This window comes from Belonocnema kinseyi, chromosome 6, assembly GCF_010883055.1.
Source record: "Belonocnema kinseyi isolate 2016_QV_RU_SX_M_011 chromosome 6, B_treatae_v1, whole genome shotgun sequence".
Taxonomy (NCBI): Eukaryota; Metazoa; Arthropoda; class Insecta; order Hymenoptera; family Cynipidae; genus Belonocnema; species Belonocnema kinseyi.
In genome coordinates, this window is record NC_046662.1 from 59,274,069 (window position 1) to 59,295,576 (window position 21,508).

At 26.1% G+C, this 21,508-nt stretch overlaps 1 protein-coding gene across 1 annotated transcript in view; it reads left to right on the forward strand.

Annotated features, from left to right (window-relative positions):
- Window positions 1–819: 819 nt before the first annotated feature.
- The window catches only part of LOC117175018 (fibrillin-1-like), a 61,755-nt gene continuing 41,066 nt past the window's right edge, over window positions 820–21,508 (forward strand). The window contains exons 1-6 of the mRNA XM_033364522.1: window positions 820–1,297; window positions 8,548–8,856; window positions 10,786–11,049; window positions 14,573–14,720; window positions 18,820–19,070; window positions 19,215–19,385. Of these exons, the coding sequence (XP_033220413.1) occupies window positions 1,240–1,297; window positions 8,548–8,856; window positions 10,786–11,049; window positions 14,573–14,720; window positions 18,820–19,070; window positions 19,215–19,385 (1,201 nt within the window). The 5' untranslated portion in view covers window positions 820–1,239. The remainder of the gene's footprint in view (window positions 1,298–8,547; window positions 8,857–10,785; window positions 11,050–14,572; window positions 14,721–18,819; window positions 19,071–19,214; window positions 19,386–21,508) is intronic.

The window sequence follows — 21,508 nt, forward strand, 5'->3', positions numbered from 1 at the left end:
AATATTTACTTCAATTTCTTTCATGGTTGAAAATTCAACTTTTGTTCAAAATTCGTCTTTTTGATAATACAATTTATCTCTTTGCATACAGTCATAACGTAAAGTGGTCGCTAATGACCATGTAGTTGATGCAACGTTAAACGCCTAAAGAAGAAAAAATGTATCTCTTGGGATAGAAATGCCATCTTTTTTGGTGAAAATTGCAAAGGTGGAGAATTTATTTTTTATGAATTGAACTGTTTATAATTTTAAATAAAAAGCTTTCATTGGTCAAAAATTAAAATAGCATCTATTACATTTTGTTAGGCCTTGTCCTTTCTGGTTGAAACTTGGCTGAAAGTTAAACTACTTTATTAATTCATAGGAAACAATAAGGGTTTACCAAACCACGCTCTCTCCTCAAATGATCACACGAAATTTTTGAATCACCTCTAAATAAATTTACGAAAAAAATTTTTTCGGTAAACTTACATAGGATTCTGGATTTTTGCCGACTAAATTATTTTCTCTTGAGGGGTTGAAAACTTACGGAGCTCAACAAATGCAGGTACAAATAATGGAAAATAGAAAAAAAATGTTTAGATGATTTGGATTTTATTTTATCGAGTCAAGTATGTTGCTGTTTTAATTATAAATGTCCTAGGCTTAAAAAGGTTCCTAATTGAAAATTTGATATTCATTTCCTGATAGATCCAGAAAATAGAAACCACCCCCTTTCTACAGATCCTTATGGAGACCACTGGACAGGCTCTCCTCGTCCCTTTTTTCGTCTCTCTCTCTTTTTCTCTTTTGCAGGAACAAAGACAGAGAAAAGCAGACTGCGAGATCTTTCAGCGAGCTCTGCTTTCTTCAGCTTTCAGCTTTATTCCTCGACGAACGCTGGTACGAAGCGGTTCTCGGTGCAAGTGCGGAACAAGTGTGCAACTAACGATACGAAACGTGTTTCGTGGATTTTTTTTGCCGGGAAAAAAATATTGAAACTTTTTTCTTAACGGCACCCTGACAGGCAGCGGTCTTTTTACGAATGGACCTCCGACGTTGAAACGGGGGGTGAAAAGAGAAGAGGCTGTGGTGCCGGAAGAAAGAAAAAAAGGAAAAAGGGAAGAAAAAACAAAGGGAGGAAACTGAAAAAATTGAGCTCTTGTGAACGAGAAAGAAGAGGACTTTTTTGAAAAATCAAACAAAAAAGGGATTTGAGAAGAATTATTTAAAGAAGATTCGCTAATCTATTAATCAAAGATGGAACTTCAAACTAAGGCTGTTACTCTCTTCGGTCTGCTGCTCCTGGTGTTGGAAGGCAATTATTACCTTGTGTTTAATTAATATCTTTTATTAGATAACTATTATCTAGTTCCTTTTCTATTTTATCGAAGAGAATTTGAAAAGTTTTTTTCAATAATAAAATTTATGGCGATTAATAAAATTTCAGGAATCTTACACCATTTATTTAAAATAAAATACAATTTTCTTGAATTGAACTTTTTTTCTTCAAAATTTGTGTATTCATTTTAATGTTATTAGCAGTTGTAAATTCAACAATTTAATTTTTTGTATAGTTTATGACAATAGCATATTCTTCGATATTTAACTTTTTTTAAAAATATTTTTAAGCTTCGGGAAATGATCGGGAATGTGACCGGGAGAGTGACCGGGATTTTTTTCTCGAATATGCAAATTGAAAGTGTTAAACATTGTATTTTATTAATCTAATTCTGAGTTGCAACAGGCAATTTTGTAAAAAAAACCAGTTAAAGAATTTTATCGGAAAGAATTATAATTTGACTTAGAGTAATGAATTTCACAAAATTTTTTTACCGAAAACATAATTTAAATTTCAGGGCAAGGAATTTTCGTAAAGAGTTATTATTTTACTTGGAACAGAGAACTTGGAAATGGAACTTATAATTATTTTCCAAAATTCCGGGTTCCAAACCAAGAATCTTTTAAAATGTTTGCAAATCTCTTTAAATCTTTAAAAATCTTTCGAAGTCATTAAAATATTTTGAACTCCTTAATTTACCGGGAGAAAATCGGGAAATGACCGGGAATTTAAATTATCCATGGTAACCTGTCTTATATTTTTATGTTTCACACTAATATTTTGTAAAGGAAATATTCTGGATTTTTTTCATTTAATTTGTAATTTTCAAATAAAAAAATCAAGTCAAAAATAAGGATTTGAATACAAATTTTCAATAACAAATAAAATCAAGGAAAGTTAGTTTATTTTTCAAAAATAGGTACATTTTCCACTAGTTACATGAGTTTAGAAATAAATTCGCGTTTATAATACACCTTTTTATTCTTAGGCGCCACGAAAAATTAAATTTCTGATACATTGTATAAAAGTTCTCCAATTATGGCACCAATAAAGAAACAACAACGTGCGTAAGCAAACGTCTCTTGTCAGTCATTAAAAGTTTTACGACCATCATTTTAAATTATTAAATGAATTTTCTTTGCAATACATCATTTTTTAATTTACGTATCAAATTTACGTCTTATATTTAACAATTCTGTTAAGGATTAAATGTAATCATATTTTTCTGGCCGCCATGTAAACTTAAAATAAAATGTCGAAATACCTAACGTTTATCGTAAAACTATTAAATCTAAATTTTTTTATATAGATAAACATTCAACTTAATCGGAAAGGTTTATTAGTTATTTTGATTTAATATATCAAAAAATGTACAACAGTTGAGAAGAAAATGGTTAAAAAATGATTACATTTTGATTGAAGAAAGGATTTGACTTTGACTTGCGTTCACTATTTCAACAAAGTAGCAAAAAGTTGAGTGCATCCAATTAATTAAATACCGTAACCCTAAGGTGAACGAAACTGATAAAAAAGCATAACTGTTAATTATTATAAATGCGCATCCTGATTGAATTCCGCCAGCTGACTTTCAATTTGAAAATAAACCTACTAATTTTCATATTTTAACTTTTATGAGACTACTCAGTCACAAATTATAATTTTATTATTTACAAAGTATTTTAACATTTAATTTTTGAAGAAAAATATCAATTTGGAACACAGAATAGTAATTGTATACAAAAAAGAATAATTCCAAACAAAACACATACATTTTTAACTAAATAAGTAAATTTTCAACAAAATACATAAATCTTTAACTAAATAGTTTGAACAGTGGATATGATGTTAGCCAACATTTTATTTGATTAATTATTATTTTATGTTTTTATTGTTTCTAAGTTTTTATAACTAAATGGTTGAAGTGTTATACTAAAAACGATCCATTTTTCACAAAAAATGAAGTAGTTAAGTTGTAATATTAGAGAATTATTTTTTAATAAAAATATTAATTTTGTACAAAACAGTTGAATTTTACACAAAAAACTTAACTTTCAACCAAATTGTTGAATTTTTAGGCCAAAAAGACGAATTTTCTATAAAACTGTTGAATTTTTAGAACAAGAATGTGAATTTAAAAAAAAAATCATTTTCGGTTAAAAGAATGATTTTAGCAACAAAAAAACTGACTTTCAACAAAAGTGTCAATATTCAACGAATTTTTTGTTTCAAAAGTAGTTAAACCTGCAGGTACGCAGTCACATTTTTCACATGAAAAATGAATTTTCATTGAAAATTCACAGCATTTCATATTTAAAACAAAAATTTAATACAAAATAAAAAAAGGTGAAGTTAACCAACAAAAACAATTTTTCAACATTGCAGTGAAACTTTCAACAAAAAAGTTAATTTTCAACTGAAACAGATTAATTTTTAACTATATAGTTTCATTTTTGACAAATAAAATTGATATTCTATTAAAAAAGATTAATTTTTTTAAAATAAACACATTTGGAATCAAATAGTTAAATTTGATACCAAATTCTTGTATTTTCGTACCAAAAATATGAATTATCTACGAAAGATTTAAATATAGAACCTAAATAGATTTTCTTTTAACCATACAGTTGAATTTTTAACCAAAGAAGGTAAATTAATTGATGAATTTTCAGCAGAATAGTTGAATTTTATACCAAATTGTTGAATTTTCAAGCTAAAAATACGACTTTTTTAGAAACCGTTGAATTCTCAATTCGAGAATATAATTTTTTTTAAAGGAAGTTAATCTTTCACTAATCTGTTGAATTTTCAAGACAAAAAGTTGATATTTCAACAACAAAAGATATAAATTAAATATAAAAAAGTTAGATTTAAGCAAAAAAAAAAACAAAACAAAGTGTTATTCAACGAAATACTTGATTCCTTAACTGAAACAAATTAATTTGTAACTAAACAGTTTTATCTTAACCCAATAAAATTGATATTCTACCACAAAAGAAGAATTATCAAGAAAATATATAAAAGCAGTTCATTTAAAAAAAGAGTTAATTTTCAACTAAAACAGATTAATTTGTGACCATATATTTGGATTTTTATCCAAATAATGTGAAATATCTACTAATAAAAAAAGTTATTAGTCATGAAAGAAAAAAATTGCAATAAAATTGTTGAATTTTTAAGAAAAAAAGATTACTTTCCAATAAAATAATTGAATTTTCAACTAAGAAGTATGACTTTTTACGAAAATGATTGAATTATGAAGAAATGATCAATTTTGGTCCATATAATACAATTTTGAACCAAAAAGGATGAATTCTAAAAAACAAATGTATTAGTAGACTTTCAACCCAAAGAAATGAAGTTGCAACCAAAAATCGTATATTTTCTTATTGGTTTCTATTAATTCAGATACCATTTATAAGTTGAAAATGTGAAAAAGAGGGTTTTATAAGAAAAAACCTGTAACAAATAAATAGGATTTTTTATCATTTATAGAATAAAGAATAACAGTTTAAATGAACATTGAAATTCATTTTTAATAGTTTAAAAATATTAAGTTAGAAAACTGTACATTTTATTTTGGACTACATTATACAATTTTTAAATTCGTAATATATGCACGTAAGTTTAATAACTGAAAATCCGTATGATACTTTTTTGACAAACTTTTTCAAAAAAGTTGTTTATATCTGAAGTGAGTCCGAAGCCTGTAATGTTAAAAACCATTTTTTCAAATAGAAAAGTAGAAATTGACCCAAGTTTAGTTATCAATAATAATATTGATGCATTTAAAAAATGACATATGTTTTGCTTTAATAAATTTGAATTAATTTTAAGAGAATTTTTCAAACAGATTTTTTTAATAATTATAAAAAAATATAAATATCAGTTACTCGAAATATTAATGCAAGTTTTCCGATAGTTGAGTTCCAGTACAGAGAAGAATGCAAAATTCTTATCGCAACCTGAATTTAAAAAACTCCCCAGGGAGGTTTAGCTATGAAATGTGATATTACCCGGTGATAAATAGGAGATTATTTGGTCACGATTACATTTCGCATCTAAACGCAGCCCATAATTTTGTCCTTGTTCTCATTTTTACAATCGATGACGGAAGTGACGCCCTTTTTTTGGATCGATTATTATTCTTTCTCTTTAATCATATTTTTACATGCGATTTACAACAACAACAAATATTTTAGAAAGGTCCATTTTTTTCCAAGTCTTTTCAGAAAGAAATAGCTGACCAATTGTTATTTTTTCCGGTCAATTTAAAAGAGTTTAAAAGATTTTAATGATTTAAAACTATTTGTGAAGAATTTAAGATATTACAAAACTTTTGAAAAGATTTCAAAAGATTTCTGACTTGGAACAGGGATTTCAGAAAATAATAAACTGTTCCGAAAAAATCGATGGAGAATTTTGAGATTATAATTTTGTGGGTTTTCAAAATCGGCTTACGATAGCAATAAAATATCTCATTTTTAATTTTTTTCAAAAATAAAAACTCACTCCCTAGATATGGGAATGCTGAAAGAGAAAAAACGTTTGATGCAAAAAATTATTCCGTTCGGAGAAAATTAAAATTGAAGATAACGATATTACAGTATGACAATTTGTTACTAAGATTCGAAAAATATAAGAAAATAAATGTTTTTCATTACATTATAACAATTTAGAGAAATATTAATGCTGAAAGTTTCAAAAATATTATTACTACGTTAAAATTTTAACAATAATTTTATTGAATAGAAAAAAAAGTATCAAGAAATGATATTTTAAGAAAATCATTTCACCACAATGCTTATTTGATTTTTTAATAATTTTGTAACCACTAAACTCATTTATAAATTTCCTTTTTTATAAATCAGAATTAAAATTATTTTCCAAAATTTTTCGTTCCAAGGAAGTTTCAAATTCTGACAAATTCTGATGTGAAACGGGGATTTTTTTAAATTCCCCTTCTTCTAAATTAGAATAAAAGTTATTTTCAAAAATTCGCTGTTCCAAAGACAAAATTCGAATTCTTTGTGGAAATACATGTCCCAAAGTCAAAAATATATGTTCTGTACGAAATTCTCAATTCAAAATGAAAAATTATAATTATTTACGGGATTTCCTGTCTCTGCTTAATGGTGTAATAATAATAATAATAATAATAATAATAATAATAATAATAACTGTGAAAATTTTATCTCTTTACTGAAAATCACATATCCCAAACGTAAAATTATAATTCTTTCATAAAATTCCATGTCCCAAAGTAAAAATTATTATTCGCAAAATTACAATTCTTTTAGAAAATTCATTCTCAAAATTATAAGTTTTTACTAAATTTCCTTTTGAAAAAGTCAAAATTATCATTCTCTCCGGGAAATCCATGTCCAGATTGTGAAAATTATATTTCTTTACTCAAATTTCCTGCTCCAAAGTGAAAATTATAATTCTTTCCGAAATTTCTGTTTTAAAGCCATCCTATAATGAAAATTATAATTCTTTACGGGAAAACCCAGTCCAAATTGCCAAAATAATATTTTTCCCCCAAAATTTCTTCCCAATTCTCAAAAAATATTTATTTACAGAAATTCCCTGTTCCGAAGTCAAAACTATAATTTCCTAGTAAAATTCTCCGTCCCGAATGTCCCTAATTTCATGTCTCTGTCCCAAATCATATTTCTTCACGAAATTCCCTGTTTTAAAGTCAATATTATAATTATTTACGGAAATTTTTTGTCCCAATTGTCAAAATTATTTTTCTTTACTGAAATTCTTTGTCACGAACTCAAAATTATAATTCTTCACGGAGATTCTCTTCTTCAAAATTATGATTAAAATTTATTTGCGAAATTTCCGTTTAATCTAAAAAATTCCCTGTTCCAACTGAAATTATAATTTTCTACGATATTTTCCTGTTTAAAAATGAAAATGATAAATTTATTACGGAAATTTTCTGTCCAAAGGAAAAATTATAATTATTTACGGAAAATTCCTGTCCCAAAATAAAAATTACATTTCTAAATGTAATTTCTGGATGGCCGCATGACCGGGAAATGTCCAGAAATTATTTTGAAACCTCGAAAAACTGGGAAATGACAGTGAATTAATTTTTTTTACCGGGAATTTTTAAAATTTGAGAAGAAACATTTATCCAGTCACAAAATTTTCTATTTTAGATTTTTATTTTTAAGCATACATTTTTAATTTAAAGAATTTAAAAATTCAGTCTTGTAAGACTTAAAAAATGGAAAATTAAAATAGTTTGAAATTGCAAATTTTCGACAAGAAACATTTTTATTTGATCAACTGTAAATATAAATTAATTAATTAGTTTAAATGTGAAACTGTACTTGAAGTATCAAAAAGTGAATTAAGAATTGTGAATTATTTTTATTTTAAAAAATTATTAAAAATTCGAATTATTTTAAAAGATATTTAGAAGTTATGAAAAACTTAAAATCATAATTTAACATTTGAAAAAATTTGAAATATGTTCATTTTTCAAGACTGAAATAAAATGTTAAAGATTTTTAAGGAAATGCAAACTATTTATTATTAATATAATCCAACTTCTAATGTAAAATTGTTGAGTTCAAAATGTAATCGTTCAAGTTTTAATGTTTCTAGCTTAAAATTAATTAAAATACAATAATTTTTTTTTTTTTAAATTGATCTGTTGATTCTCTAATTTAGAGGATTTAAACTGAATTTTCTGTTTAAAGTGACTCTAAACTGAAATTTTAATGCATTACGGAAATTCACTATTTCAAGTTGAAATTATAATTATTTTGAAAAATTCCATATTCCAAGTGAGAAATATAATTTTTTTACAAATTTCATGATCCAACTTAGAATTAGAGTAATAAAATATATCAAAGCACTTTTAATTACTGAATCACATTCCTGGTCATTTCCCGGTCATTTCCCGGTTTCTTCGATTTCCCAGGACTATAGCGCTAGATTTTCTCGTCTATTACATGTACTGAATTTTGAGATTGTCACGTTCAGGATTTATTAATCTGCCCGACGGCACAAATCTATTTCTAGAAAGTGCTAAATAATTTTGACCCCATTGTAAGTAAAAGAGCTTGAAGAAATTTACGTGCTCTTCAAATCCCAAGGAATAAAAAATTACTCTAAAATATATAAATTAATTAAAAATAATAAAAATTAGTGAATCCCTTTGTAAAAGTGCGTACTTTTTTTAATAATAAAAATTGTTCTTAATGAAGAGATTAAGATGGAGGAAGCTCTTCCCTTGGACAAATGTTGCGACCTTGGGAAAAATTGGGCCGAAGAGGGCCTCAAATGTGAGAGATTTTCTGGTCCTGTTCCTGGGATTCCCGAAGATGAACAAGAACTTTGCCTCCAGGGTGTCAATATTTGTTGCATAAGAGCTTATCGTGAAAAAAGCTGCCAGGAGGGAAAAGATGATGCACGTTCTGGAAAAGGTTGCAGCCCAAGTTCATCCTCAAATCAGCGAAAACTTCCAATTGGAATGGGAGATTATCGAAAAGATTGCTGCGAGGGTTGCAAACTTGGTGAGTCTAAAATATTTTTTTTTTTTGCAGTCACCTTAAAAATTCTATCTCGTTTCCTGCTTAAATAGGATTTGAATTAAGTAATAGAACCGAACCGAAAAAATTCTACTTTTTAAAATAATTATCTTCTTGAGAATTTGTATTTTTGAATAGAAAATGCAATAAAAAATTTGAATTGAAAATTCACCGTTTAGTAGAAAACTCATTTTTTTAAATTGTAAATTAAAATCTTTTTTTGTTGAAAGTTCATTCTTTGTAATTGAAATTCTAATATTTTCTTTTCGGTCCCGAATTCATCGCTTTCAAACAAAAACTCTACTATTTGGTTAGAAATTTAATTGTTTTATTGAAAATTGAATTATTTTGTTGAAACTTCATATATTTTATTAAAAATTCATCTTTTTCAATACAAAATTAATTTTTTTTTGTACTAAAAAATTTTTCTTTGTTGAACATTCAACTCTTTTAGTGATAATTCATTCTTTTAATTTAAAAAATCATATCTGTTGGTAGAAATTTGCTCTTTTTTGATCAAACATTTAATATGTGTTTAATTAATATTATAATATTTTTTGTTTGAAATATTAATTATTACATTTTTCGTTTTGAATTAATCTTTTCTTCTGTTGAATTCAAATTTTGTTTTTATGTAAAATTCAAGTATTTTTTGGTTAAAATATCAAGTATAACATTTTGCGTTGAAAATTCATCTTTTTTGATTCAAATTTATGTAACTGGTTGAAAGTTAAACTTATTAGTTGAAACTTCATTTATTGTTCTTGAAGATTTAAGTTTTGGTTGAAAATTAAAATCTTTTGCCTATAATTCCTGATTTTTGGTCAAAAATCATCTATTTTGGTAGAAATTGGATCTTTTTTAGTTAAAAATGGAAATTGTTTAAAATTATAACCGGTTTGGTTGAAATATCAACTATTAAATTTTTCGTTTTGAGTTAATCTTTTTTATTGATTTCAACTGTTCTTTATATAAAATTTATTTTTTTTTTAATTTCGATTTTTTTTGGTAGAAAATTAATTTTTGTTAACTAAAAACTTACATATTAAATTATTGGTCTAAAATTTATCTTTTTAATTCAAAATTCAACTATTTGATTTAAAAATTAACTATTTTGTTAAAAATTCCACTCTTTTGTTAAAAAGCCATTTTTTGGTTAAAATTTTAAATTTACTTTCTAAAATTCATCTTTCTTGATAGAAAATTTAACTTTTTGTTGAAAATTTGTCTTTTTTAATTTAAAATTTAGCAGTCTTTTAAAAAATTAGTTTCTTTGCTTGAAAGTTCCAGTACATATTTTGTTTTAAATGCAACTGTTTGTTTGGTATTTTTTTTAACCAAGTTTTTGATAAAAAAACAACTATTTTGTTAAAAAAATAATTATTTTGTTGTCAATTCTACAATAAGATTGAGTAACCATTTTGTAGATTGAACATTTAACTATTTGTTCTAAATTTAACTAATTTATTCGAAATTAATTTTTTGTTTGCAAATTCAACTATTTCGTTAAACAGACATATTTTTTGTTTGGAAATTAAACTGTTTTGTTAAAAATTCGTCCTTTTGGATTCAAAATTTATCATTTTTGGTGAAAAAGTTCTTGACTCTTTGCTTGAAAGTTCAACAATTTATCAAATATTAATTTTTTTCTAAATTTAACAATTTTCATGAAAAAACATTTTTCTTGGTTAAAAATGAATTTTTTGTTGTTGAAAATGAAATATATTTCGACCTAAAATATCAATCGTTTCACACTGAATACAGCATGTTACCTATACATTAATATTTTTTCACGAATTTATTCCCCATTATATTTTCTCTGATTTGAAAGAATTTCTGGATGTATAGTCTGCTTGTTTTTGAATACGAGTTTTAAATTCGAAAGTGAGAACAATTTGAGATTTTTCGATTTAGGTATCTTAACAGGATCAAGGGGCCAAGGTTGTGCATTGAAGTTCACATTTGGGAAGCCCTGGGATCCAACTTTTCTGGAGTGTTGCCATGAAGCATCACCGACCACCAGCACTAACATGAGTAACGAAACCTCCTCCACCTACGGCTCGACAAAAACGACGGACACATCTAGCTCCTCGAATGAGAACGAAACCACCGGGAGCCTAACGACAGACTCATCATCAAGCCCTTCGTCTTCTTCTTCAATGTCGTTTCCGACACTTGGTATTATAATTTTTGCTAATTTTTTAATTAACTGGGTATCTATGGGGCCGTACTTAAATTGCGTGGCGGATTATAGGCCCTCTCTACCCCCCCCCCATTATTTCAAGAATTGTTTTGCTAGTTATTGTTGGTAGAATTAGGCAGGGTGCCCGAGAAATTTATTTTCAAAGTTCTCTTATTTCTCTTTGATTAATTTTTTATTTTCCCTGACCATTAATATTCAAATACCAGCATTTTAATCTTGTACATATTTTGTAACATAGAATCTTTTATGACCGGTATAAAACAGTATTTCAGAGACAAATTAGAAAATTTTCGAATTTATTATTTTGTCTTTTTGAAAATAAGAAATTTTGTATTTTTGCAATAAAATACAACAATTCTGGTAAAAAATTCAACTATTTGGTTGAAAATTAACTTCTTTGTTAAGAATTCATATTTTCAGGATGAAAATTTAAAATTTATGTACAAGATTCGCCTTTTTGGTTTGAAAATTTAACAATTTAGTAGAAAAATCGACTACTTGGTTGAAAATTGGTTATTTGAGATTAAAAATTCAAGTACTTGGTTGAAAATTCACATTTTTTGGTTTAAAACTCAACTGTTTTGTAGAAGATTCGTCTTTTGACTTGAAAATTTAAGAATTTTGTAGAAAAATCGTATTTTTGTGTTAAAAATTAATTGTTTTTTAAATTTTTAATATTTTTTTTTAAATATCACCTATTACATTTTTCTTTAAGAATTCACCTTCTTTTGTCGAAAATTCATCTAGTTGGTTAAAAAATCATGTATTTTCATCAAAAATCATCTCTCTTGGTAGAAAGTTAATTTTTTTTTTTGAAAATTTAATATATTACGACTCGAAATATTAGTAATTAAGTCTTAAAAATCTAATTGAATATGATACCTACGTTAGTTTTATTTTAAACATGGATTCCGCTATTATTATCCTATTTTCTTTAAAATTACCTCTCTAAGACCCCCTCCCCCCCTGTTTCCAGAATTTTTTTGCTAGTTATTGCTAGTAGAATTAGGCAGGGTGTCCGAGAACTTTATTTTCAAAATTCCCTTATTTCCTTTTGGACTAATTTTTCTTTTTCCCTGACCATTAATATTCAAATACCAGCATTTTAATCTGGTATATATTTTTTAACACGGAATCTTTCATGGCCGGAATAAACCAGTATTTCAGATACAAATTTAAAAAATGTTCAAATTTATTAATTTGTTTCAAACAAAAAAATGTTTTTTCTACAATAAACGATGAGTTTTTAACAAAATACTTGAATTTTCAAAAAAATAATTAAATTTGAAACATAATAGTGAAATTTTCAACCTAAAAAGATAAATTCCCAACAAAACAGTTTCCTAGTTTAAATTTCAATAAAAAAGATGAAATTTATACAAAAAAAAAGAATTTTAAAACCAAAAAGACGAATTTTCAACAAATAAAGATTTTTCAGTCAAGAAATAAATAAAAGTTTATCTAAATTGATGAACCTTCAAGCCAAAAGTTTAGTTTTGTATACAAAAATTGAACTTTCAAACAAAAATATAACTTTTCAGGCAAAAATTAATTTTCAACGAAATGGATGCATTTTTACGTAACAAACATGAAATTTCCAACCAAAAAAATTCTTGGTTTACTAAAAAAGGAGAATTTCGAACTAAAAAGATCAATCTTAAAAAATGAAAAAATGACATTTTCACTTATAAAATTGTTTTTTAAACAAAAAAAATCAAATAAGAAAAATGATTTTTTAACAAAATAGTTCAACCAAAGAGATACATTTTCAACTAAAAATCTAAATCAAGCAAGAAAGAATAATTTTCTACCAAAAAATTGCATTTTACTAAAAGAAAATTATATTTCTCCTAAAAAAGATAGTTTTAAATCAAAAAGATAAATTTAAAAAAAAATAGTTGAATTTTCTGTTAAAAAAGGTTTCAGTTGACTTTTTACGATCAAAATATGAATTTTTAAAGAAGCATAAATTTTCTACGATAAAATTAAATTTTAAATGCAAAAAGACGAATTTTTATTAAAAAGGATGACTCTTTGACAAAATTGTGAAATTCTCTACGAGATAGTTGCATTTTCGTCCAAAAAATATGAAATTTCTCTTTTGACTTTACAGGATCCAAATATGCATTTTTTTAACAAAAAATAAGTTTCTACAAAAAAAGTTGAATTTTCAATCCAAAAAAGCGAATTTTTTCAACCAAAAAGGTGCATTTTCAACAAAATAGTTGGATTTTCTAACAAATAGTTGCATTTTTATACTAGAAAGATGAAATTTATACTTAAAAAGATGAATTTTCAATAAAAAATAATAATTTTTGTTTAAGTCAATTTTCTACGAAATAGTTAAATTACCAACAAAACAAAATTTTCAACCGAAAAATATGGCTCTTTAACAAAATAGTTTCATTTTTAACCAAACAGTTGCTTTTTTATCCATGAAAGAAGAAATTTCTCTTATAGCAGATAAATTTTTTATTAACAAAAAAATTTAACAAAAAAGGTGAATTTTCATCCAGAAAAGACTTTAGTTCTTTTTTCAACACCTAAATATTAAATTTAAACAAAAAGTACATTTTTTACGAAATAGTAAAATATTCAACAAAACAGCAAAATTTTCAATCAAAAAGTATGATTTTTGAACAAAATGGTTGAATTTTCAACCAAATAGTTGCGTTTTTATCCAAGAAAGATGTATTTTCGGCTAAAGCAGGTAAACTTAAAAATGCAAGAAAAATTTTGAAAAAAGAGGTTAAATTTTTATCCAAAGAAGATTCTAGTTCACTTTCCTACACCAAAATAAGAATTTTAACAATAAGTTAATTTTCTGATAAATAGTTGATTTTTAAACCGAAAAGTATGACTTTTTAACAAAATTGTTAAATTTTCAACCAAAGAATTGAATTTTTGTTAAAAAAATGAAAATTTTGCTAAAACAGGTAAATTTTTAAATCAAAAAGACAAATTTTCAACAAAAAAAAAGGGGTGGATTTTTCACTCAAAAAGACAAATGTTCAAAAAAAATAGTTGTCATCGAAAAAATATTTCTGTTGACTTTACAGCAACAAAAGATGAATTTTCAATAAGAGGTTAGTTTTCTGTAAAAAAGCTGAACTTTTAACCCAAATGAGGAGTTTTCTAGAAAAAAATTTAATTCGCAACCAAAAAGGATGTGTTTTTAAGAAAATCGTTAAATTTTCAACTAAATAATAAAATGTATAACTAAAAATATAATCTTCAGGAGAAAGGGTTTGAAAATTTTCAAAAATTACGTACAAATTGTATCTCTCCCCCCTTGAGACGTCACCTAATTTAATTACGGTCCCTTTCCAAAATGTTTTTTTTTACCCACCCTAGTAATGAGTTTCATATTTGGATAAATCTCTTATCATGAGATTCAATTTAGAACTTGTATTCTATTAATAAAGTTTCACAAATGTTTTTCATCCATGTTTATCGTCGAAAAGACGTGTTGAAAAAAAAACATTTGTTATTGTCTAGAGCACGACGACATCTGCAAGCTTATGAGAGGCATGCTTTGTACCGACATATGTGTACCAACTCCTGGTTCTTATCGCTGCGCTTGTAGCGAAGGTTACACGCTTTTAGAAGATGGACGAACTTGCAAACAAAATACTACAGCCGACAGGTATCAATATTTTGACTAGTTTTTATATTTATATAAAAGAGATTACACTTACAATATTTTTCTGAAAAAATATCTCCTTTCGCTCCTATGGGAATCGAACCCAGGACTTCCGATTGCCGGTCGAGTGCTCTTACCACTAAGTTGTTAGAGAGATGTTGGTGTCAAAGTTATATAAGTATTTTTTCAATTTCCTTGTAGAATTTACACTCTTTCTCCTATTCACTTTTTTCTTCCTTTTTAAAAAATGTCCTTTTTTTCCTTCGGGTTTCAAGAAAATTTTATCTTTTTCCTACTGTTTTTTTGAAGAAATTTTCTCCTTTGTGCCGGTTTTCTGCTTAATCCTCAAAGTGCATACATGGTAAAAATCATGGTAAAGTGCGTCGGGGTGTTCAAGACCCCAGCGTATTTAATCATGTATTGTTTAACCCCTATTGAATATTTTATCATAATAAAATTATCCGATATAGTTTAAGGTATCTTTTATAAAGTAGTGTTAATTTTATAGCCATTTTATTTATTTTAAGTTTGTTAAACAAAATTATTGAAAAAAGGTAAAAAAATGAGTTTTTTAAATTAAAAATTCATCTCACGAAATTTTAATTATTTTAACCTGAAAATTTATGACTATACTTTTAAAATATTGTAATTTCATAAAAAACATGTTGCAACATGGGTGCTTCCAAAAAAGGTATTTATTTGCACAGTTGAAAAGTCAATTTTTTAATGAAATGATGAAGCAGATATTTTGCTTTTAAATCGATTTATTATTATAAAAATTAAAGAACTTTGACATTTAATACAATAAAAATACACGTAATTGAAAAAAGAGACAATTTACTCCAAAACAAATTATGCCAAAATTACTTTTTCACGCACTAAGTGCACACTGGGTGTTGAAGACCCCACGATTTTTTACCTTCACTTACAGCAGCTGCTGCTAGTAGACTGACTCTTGAATCTTGACGCAGTGTGCTAAACGACTTTACTTACAGTTAGTGTCTCCAACTAAAGCTAGATGGCAAAAATTACCCATTTTTTTTCTAATTAAGAATGGTTTATAAGAGTTTGAAAACTGCTTGGGGTGTCGAATAGGCCAATATTCTAATATTTAATTGAACATTTTATTATTTTGCTAAAAAAACACTATTTTCTTAAAAAGTGATTTGTTTCCTGGTCATAAATTTGTCTTTCTTCGTTGAGAATAAACTGTTTTGTTGCAAATTTATCTTTTCGGGTTTAAAAGTCTACAATTGTATTTTTAGTTAAATTTAATTATATTCTTTAAAATTCCGCAATTTTGTTAAAATTCGATCTCTTTTAGTTGAAAATTCTACTATTTATGTGGAAAGTTCAACTATTTGCTTGGAAATGAACTTTTTGTTAAAAATTCATATTTTGGGGATGAAAATTCAATTATATTGTTGAAAATTTATTTATTTTGTTGATATATTTATAAATTCGGGTTTTAAAGTCTACAATTATATTCTTTGTTAAAAAATATATCTTTTGTGGTTAAAAATTTAATTATTTTGTTAAAAATTCCACAATTTTGTTAAAAGGCGATCCTTTTTAGTTGAAAATTCAACTATTTTTGTAGAAAACTTAACAATTTTTTTGGAATTTCAACTATTTGGTCTAAATTAACTTTTTTCTTCACATTTTTTGATTAACAAATCGACTTTTTTGTAGAAGATTCGCCTTTTCGCTTAAAAATATAGGAATTTTATAGAAAATTCCTATTTTTTGTCAAAAATTTAATTGTTTTTTTTTAAATTAAATTTTTTTTATAGAAATATCGTCTATTACATTTTTCGTTAAGAATTCATCTTTTTTTAAATTGAAAATTCATATTTTGATGAAAATTCAATATATTACGACACAAAATCTTAGTAATTAAAATCCTTATAAATTTAATTCAATATAATACCTACATTAGTTTTATTTAAAAAAATGGATTCCGTTATTATTATCCTATTTTCTTAACAATCACCTTAAATCTCCCTATACTTTGAAGCATTTCGTAAAATGACACAATTCTCTTTTTAAAATGCCAAGAAAATAGCAATTGTGTCATTGGTTAAAAATGCATCTTGTTTTAAAATAAAAATTCAATTATTTTGTAAAAAAATTGTTCTTGATTGGTATGAAACTCGTCTTTTTGTCTTAAAAATTTATCAATTTAGTAGAACATTAAATTATTTGGTTGAAAATTAACTTTTTTTCGTTAAAAATTTGTCGTTTTGGCTTAAAAATTTTAAAATTTGGTAAAAAATCAACTATTTGATTTCAAATTAAACTAATTGCTTGAAAATGAATTTTTTATTTAAAAATTCATAGTGTCGGGTTCAAAATTCGAATGGTTTGTAGAAAATTCGTCCTTTTGATTAGGAAATTCGACAGTTTTGTAAAAAAATCAGCTATTTGATTGAAGATGAACTTTTTTCTTAAAAATTCATATTTTCGGGTTAAAAATTAAATTTTTTGTAGAAAATTGGTTTCTTGAGATTAAAAAATCAAATATTTGGTTAAAAATTTAATTGTCTTGTAGAAAATTCGTTTCTTTGGGTCGAGCATTCAACGATTTTGGCTAAAAATTCAACTATTTTGTTGAAAATTCGTCTTTTTTGTTGAATTCAATTGTTTTTTATTTTAACTTGAAATCTTTTGGTTGAGATGTTATCTATTATAATTTTCTTTGATGATTCATCTATTTGGGTATAAAAAGATGTATTCGAAAATTTATCTATTGGATTAAAAAATCATGTGTTTTCTGTGAAAAATCATCTTTTTTGGTCGAAAATTAATCTTCTTGTCTGAAAATTCATATTTTTGTTGAAAATTCAATAGATTTTAATTCGAAATCTTATTAATGGGAATCTTTGCAAATTTAATTTAATTTAATACCTGCATTAGTTTTATTTAAAAAATTAATGCTCTATTATTATCCTATTTTCGTAAAAAAATTATAAATCCCCTTGTACTTTGAAATGCTTCGTAAAATTGCACCATACTCTTTTTAAGATGCAACACAAGTATCAATGATATTATTGGTTAAAAAACCATCTTTTGTAGTTAAAAATTGCATTATTTTGTAAAAAATTCCACAATTTTGTTATACTGCGACCTTTTTTAGTATAAAATCCAACTATTTTTGTAGTAAATTAAACTATTTTTTAGGAAAATTCAACTATTTGGTTGAAAATGAAATTTTTTGTTGAATATTTATATTTTCGGTCTGAAAATTCTAATTATTTGTATAAAATTGATCTTCTTGTCTTGAAAATTGAATAATTTAGTAGGAAATTGAACTATTTCCTTAAAAATCAATTTGTTTGTGAAAAATTCATATGGTCCTGTTGAAAATTCAAATGTTTTGTAGAAAAGTAGTCTTTTTGACATTAAAAATTCAAGTATTTGGTTTAAAATTCACATTTTTTTAATGAAAACTCAACTGTTTGGAAGAAAATTCGTCTTCTGGCTTGAAAATTTAAGAATTTTATAGAAAAATGAACTATTTGATAAAGAATGAGTCATGTAGTTAAAACTTAATATTTTAGAGTTGAAAATTCAATTTCCTTGTAGAAAATTCGTTTCTTCGGGTTAAAAATTCAACTATTTTGACTGAAAATGCAACTATTTTGATGAAAATTTGCCTTCTTTTGTTGAATTAAATTGTTTTTTGTATCAAAGTAAAATCTTTTGGTTGAAATATTATCTATTATATTTTTCATTGAAAATTTATCTACTTGGTTAAAAAATAATTTACACCTAACACTCGCTTTCAGTCACCCCGTTCTGGGACTTCATAAAACTGTTGGCTCCGTCAGTTTCTCAGGGGAGCAGGGCGAGAGCGGTTGCGACATTATATACTTCTAATTGGAGACGAATCGGGCGGACCTCACCGTTTACGTTTCCATCCCCCCGAAATCAGTCCAAGGTTATTTGAAGGAAAGCCCCGATACTGGACTGAAAGCGGGAGTTTGGTGTATTTTCTTGAAAAATCAACTTTTGTCGTAGAAAATGAATCTTCTAGTTTAAAAGTTGATATTTTTGTAGAAAATTCAACATTTTCGTACAATTTCACCATTCTTTTTTTAAGATGCAACAAAAGTAGCAACCCCTGCGAACAAAATTGTACAGATACAGGCCTAGCTGTAGTTTGCAGCTGCAATCCTGGATACGAGCTTGCAGATGACGGTCATTCCTGCAGCCCTACTTCAACTACAAGTGGGAAAACGGGAAAAACGGGAACAACGGGAAAAGCGACGACACCAATTCAAGATAATGGATCTTCTCCTTATAGGTGTCCTGCTGGCTATCGCTACAATTCCAAATCCCAAGCCTGTGATGGTACGTATTGCATTTGATATTGGATATGCTGGATGCTGCTGTTTTGCAAAAGCAAAATCTTTGACCTGCTATTGCTTTCTGTGCCATCTGCTTATTGCGCCTGTGATCATGCGACTTGGCTCGAACCTCCTTACGCACGATCAGACGTCGACGAATGCGAAGAGAATCCTTGTTCAGGAGAGTGTCAAAACACAATAGGATCTTACTTGTGTGTCTTTGATACGGAGAATCCTCATATCGGATCCAGAGCCGAGGACAAGAGTCTAAATTGTCAGCCTGGTTATCACTGGGATCACTCGACGGAAGATTGTCTTGGTATGTGGACTACCAAATGCGACGGGTTAATTGAACACTCGACTTTTGATTGCACACCAGATTTCATTGTTTCAAAACATTTCAACAGATTTCACTAAAATTTCAAAAGATTTTCAAAGTTTTTATAAAGATTTAAAAAATCTCACAGATTTCAGGCAGATTTCAAAGATCTTCCCAAAGATTTTAAAGAATTTAGAAGATATAATTTTTAATCAAATAAATTAATCAATTTCAAAAGATTTTCGAGGTTTTTACGAAGATTACAAAAATTTCACAGATTTCAGAACAAAATTAACATTTCACAGATTTCAGGAAGAATTCATACATCTCCCCAAAGAATTCAAAATTTTCAAAACATTTCATAAAAACTTTAAAGAATCCAGAAGATCTAATTGTTAATTAAATATTTTTATCAAATTTCACAAAAATGTCTAAGATTTCACAAAGAATTGAATGGTTCCACAGAATTTAAGTAAAAAGGTAAAGTTTCACCGAAATTACAAAAAATATTTCAAAGATTTCAATGATTTTATAAAGGTTTTAAAAATTTCAAAAGATATTACTATGATTCTACAAAAACTTTAAAGATTTGAACAAACTTTACAAATAGTTTAAATATTTCACTAATATTTTAAAGGTTTTACACAATTTTCGAAAATTTTAGATTTCACTAGAATTTCACAAGGATTTTAAAGATTTTTTAATGTTTTAACCAAGATTTCACAAAGATTTTAATGGGTTTAACAAAGATTTTACATTTTTTTACAGATTTCACAAGGAAAATAAAGACTTCACAAATTTCAGGAAGGGTTCAAACATCTTCACACAGAATTGGAATCTTTGAAAAGATTTCAGGAATATTTTTAAAAAATTAAGAAGATCTAATTTATAATCAAATAAATTAATATAATATAAAACATTTTATGAAGTATTCAAAGATTTCAAAGATTTCAATGATGAAAAAAATTTTTTTAAATTTCACAGAGATTAAAAAAAAAACACTGCTAATCATTTTAAAGATTTCACAAAGGTTTAAAAATTTTCACAATGGTAGTACAACGACTTTAAAGATTTCACAAATATTTTAAAGCGTAAAGATTTCAAAAATTTCAAAGATTTTAAAGGTTTTTGCAAAGATTTCAATATTTTTACAGATTCAAAAATTCAGAAGATCTGATTTTTATTAGAATAAATAAATTTTGAAACATTTCATAAAGAATTTAAAGATTTCAATGATAAAAAAAAGATGTGACAGGTATTACAGAAATTAAAAAAAAAACTGCTCATGATTTCAATGATTTCAATGATTTCCAAAACATTTTAAAGGTTTTACAAAGATTTCGAAAATGTCACAGATTTCGCAAAGATTTCTAAGAGTTGACGAAAATTTCTAAGATTTCCAATATAATTTAAAGGTTTTACAAAGATTTCGAAAAATTCACAGATTTCACAAGGATTTCCAAGATTTTCACGAAGATTTCTAACATTTTCACAAAGAATTAAAACATTTCAGAATTTTTTTAAAAGGTTTCAAGCGATCTTATTTTCAATCAAATAAATTAATCAATTTTAACAGATTTAACCAAGATTTTAAAGGCTTTTACGAAAATTTCACAAAGATTTTAAAGATTTCAACAAACTTTACAAAGTGTTAAAATATTTCACAAATATTTTAAAGTTTTTACAAAGATTTCGAAAATTTTTCAAATTTGAAAAGGGTTTCAAAGATTTCTAACATTTTTACAAAGAATTCAAATATTTCGAAAGATTTCACAAGGATTTTTAAATTCAAAGATTTAACGGAAGTCGCAAATATTAAAAAAAATTCAAAGATTTCAACAGTTTGAATAAAGATTTCACGAAGGTTGTAAAGGTTTTACAAAAATTTCGAAAAGTTTACAGATTTCACCAGGATTTCCAAGAATTCACAAACATTTGACTTGAGCACTAGATTTTAAGCCAATTTGATTAAATTGTTTAATTTGTTAATTTAAACATTTAAAAATAATTGAGTTAAAACTTATTTACAAGAATAAAATTAGGAAAAATTCACATTTTGGTGATTTCATATTAAATTGTATGTAATTTGAAAATACACAAATTAAAAAACTATTTTAATTTAC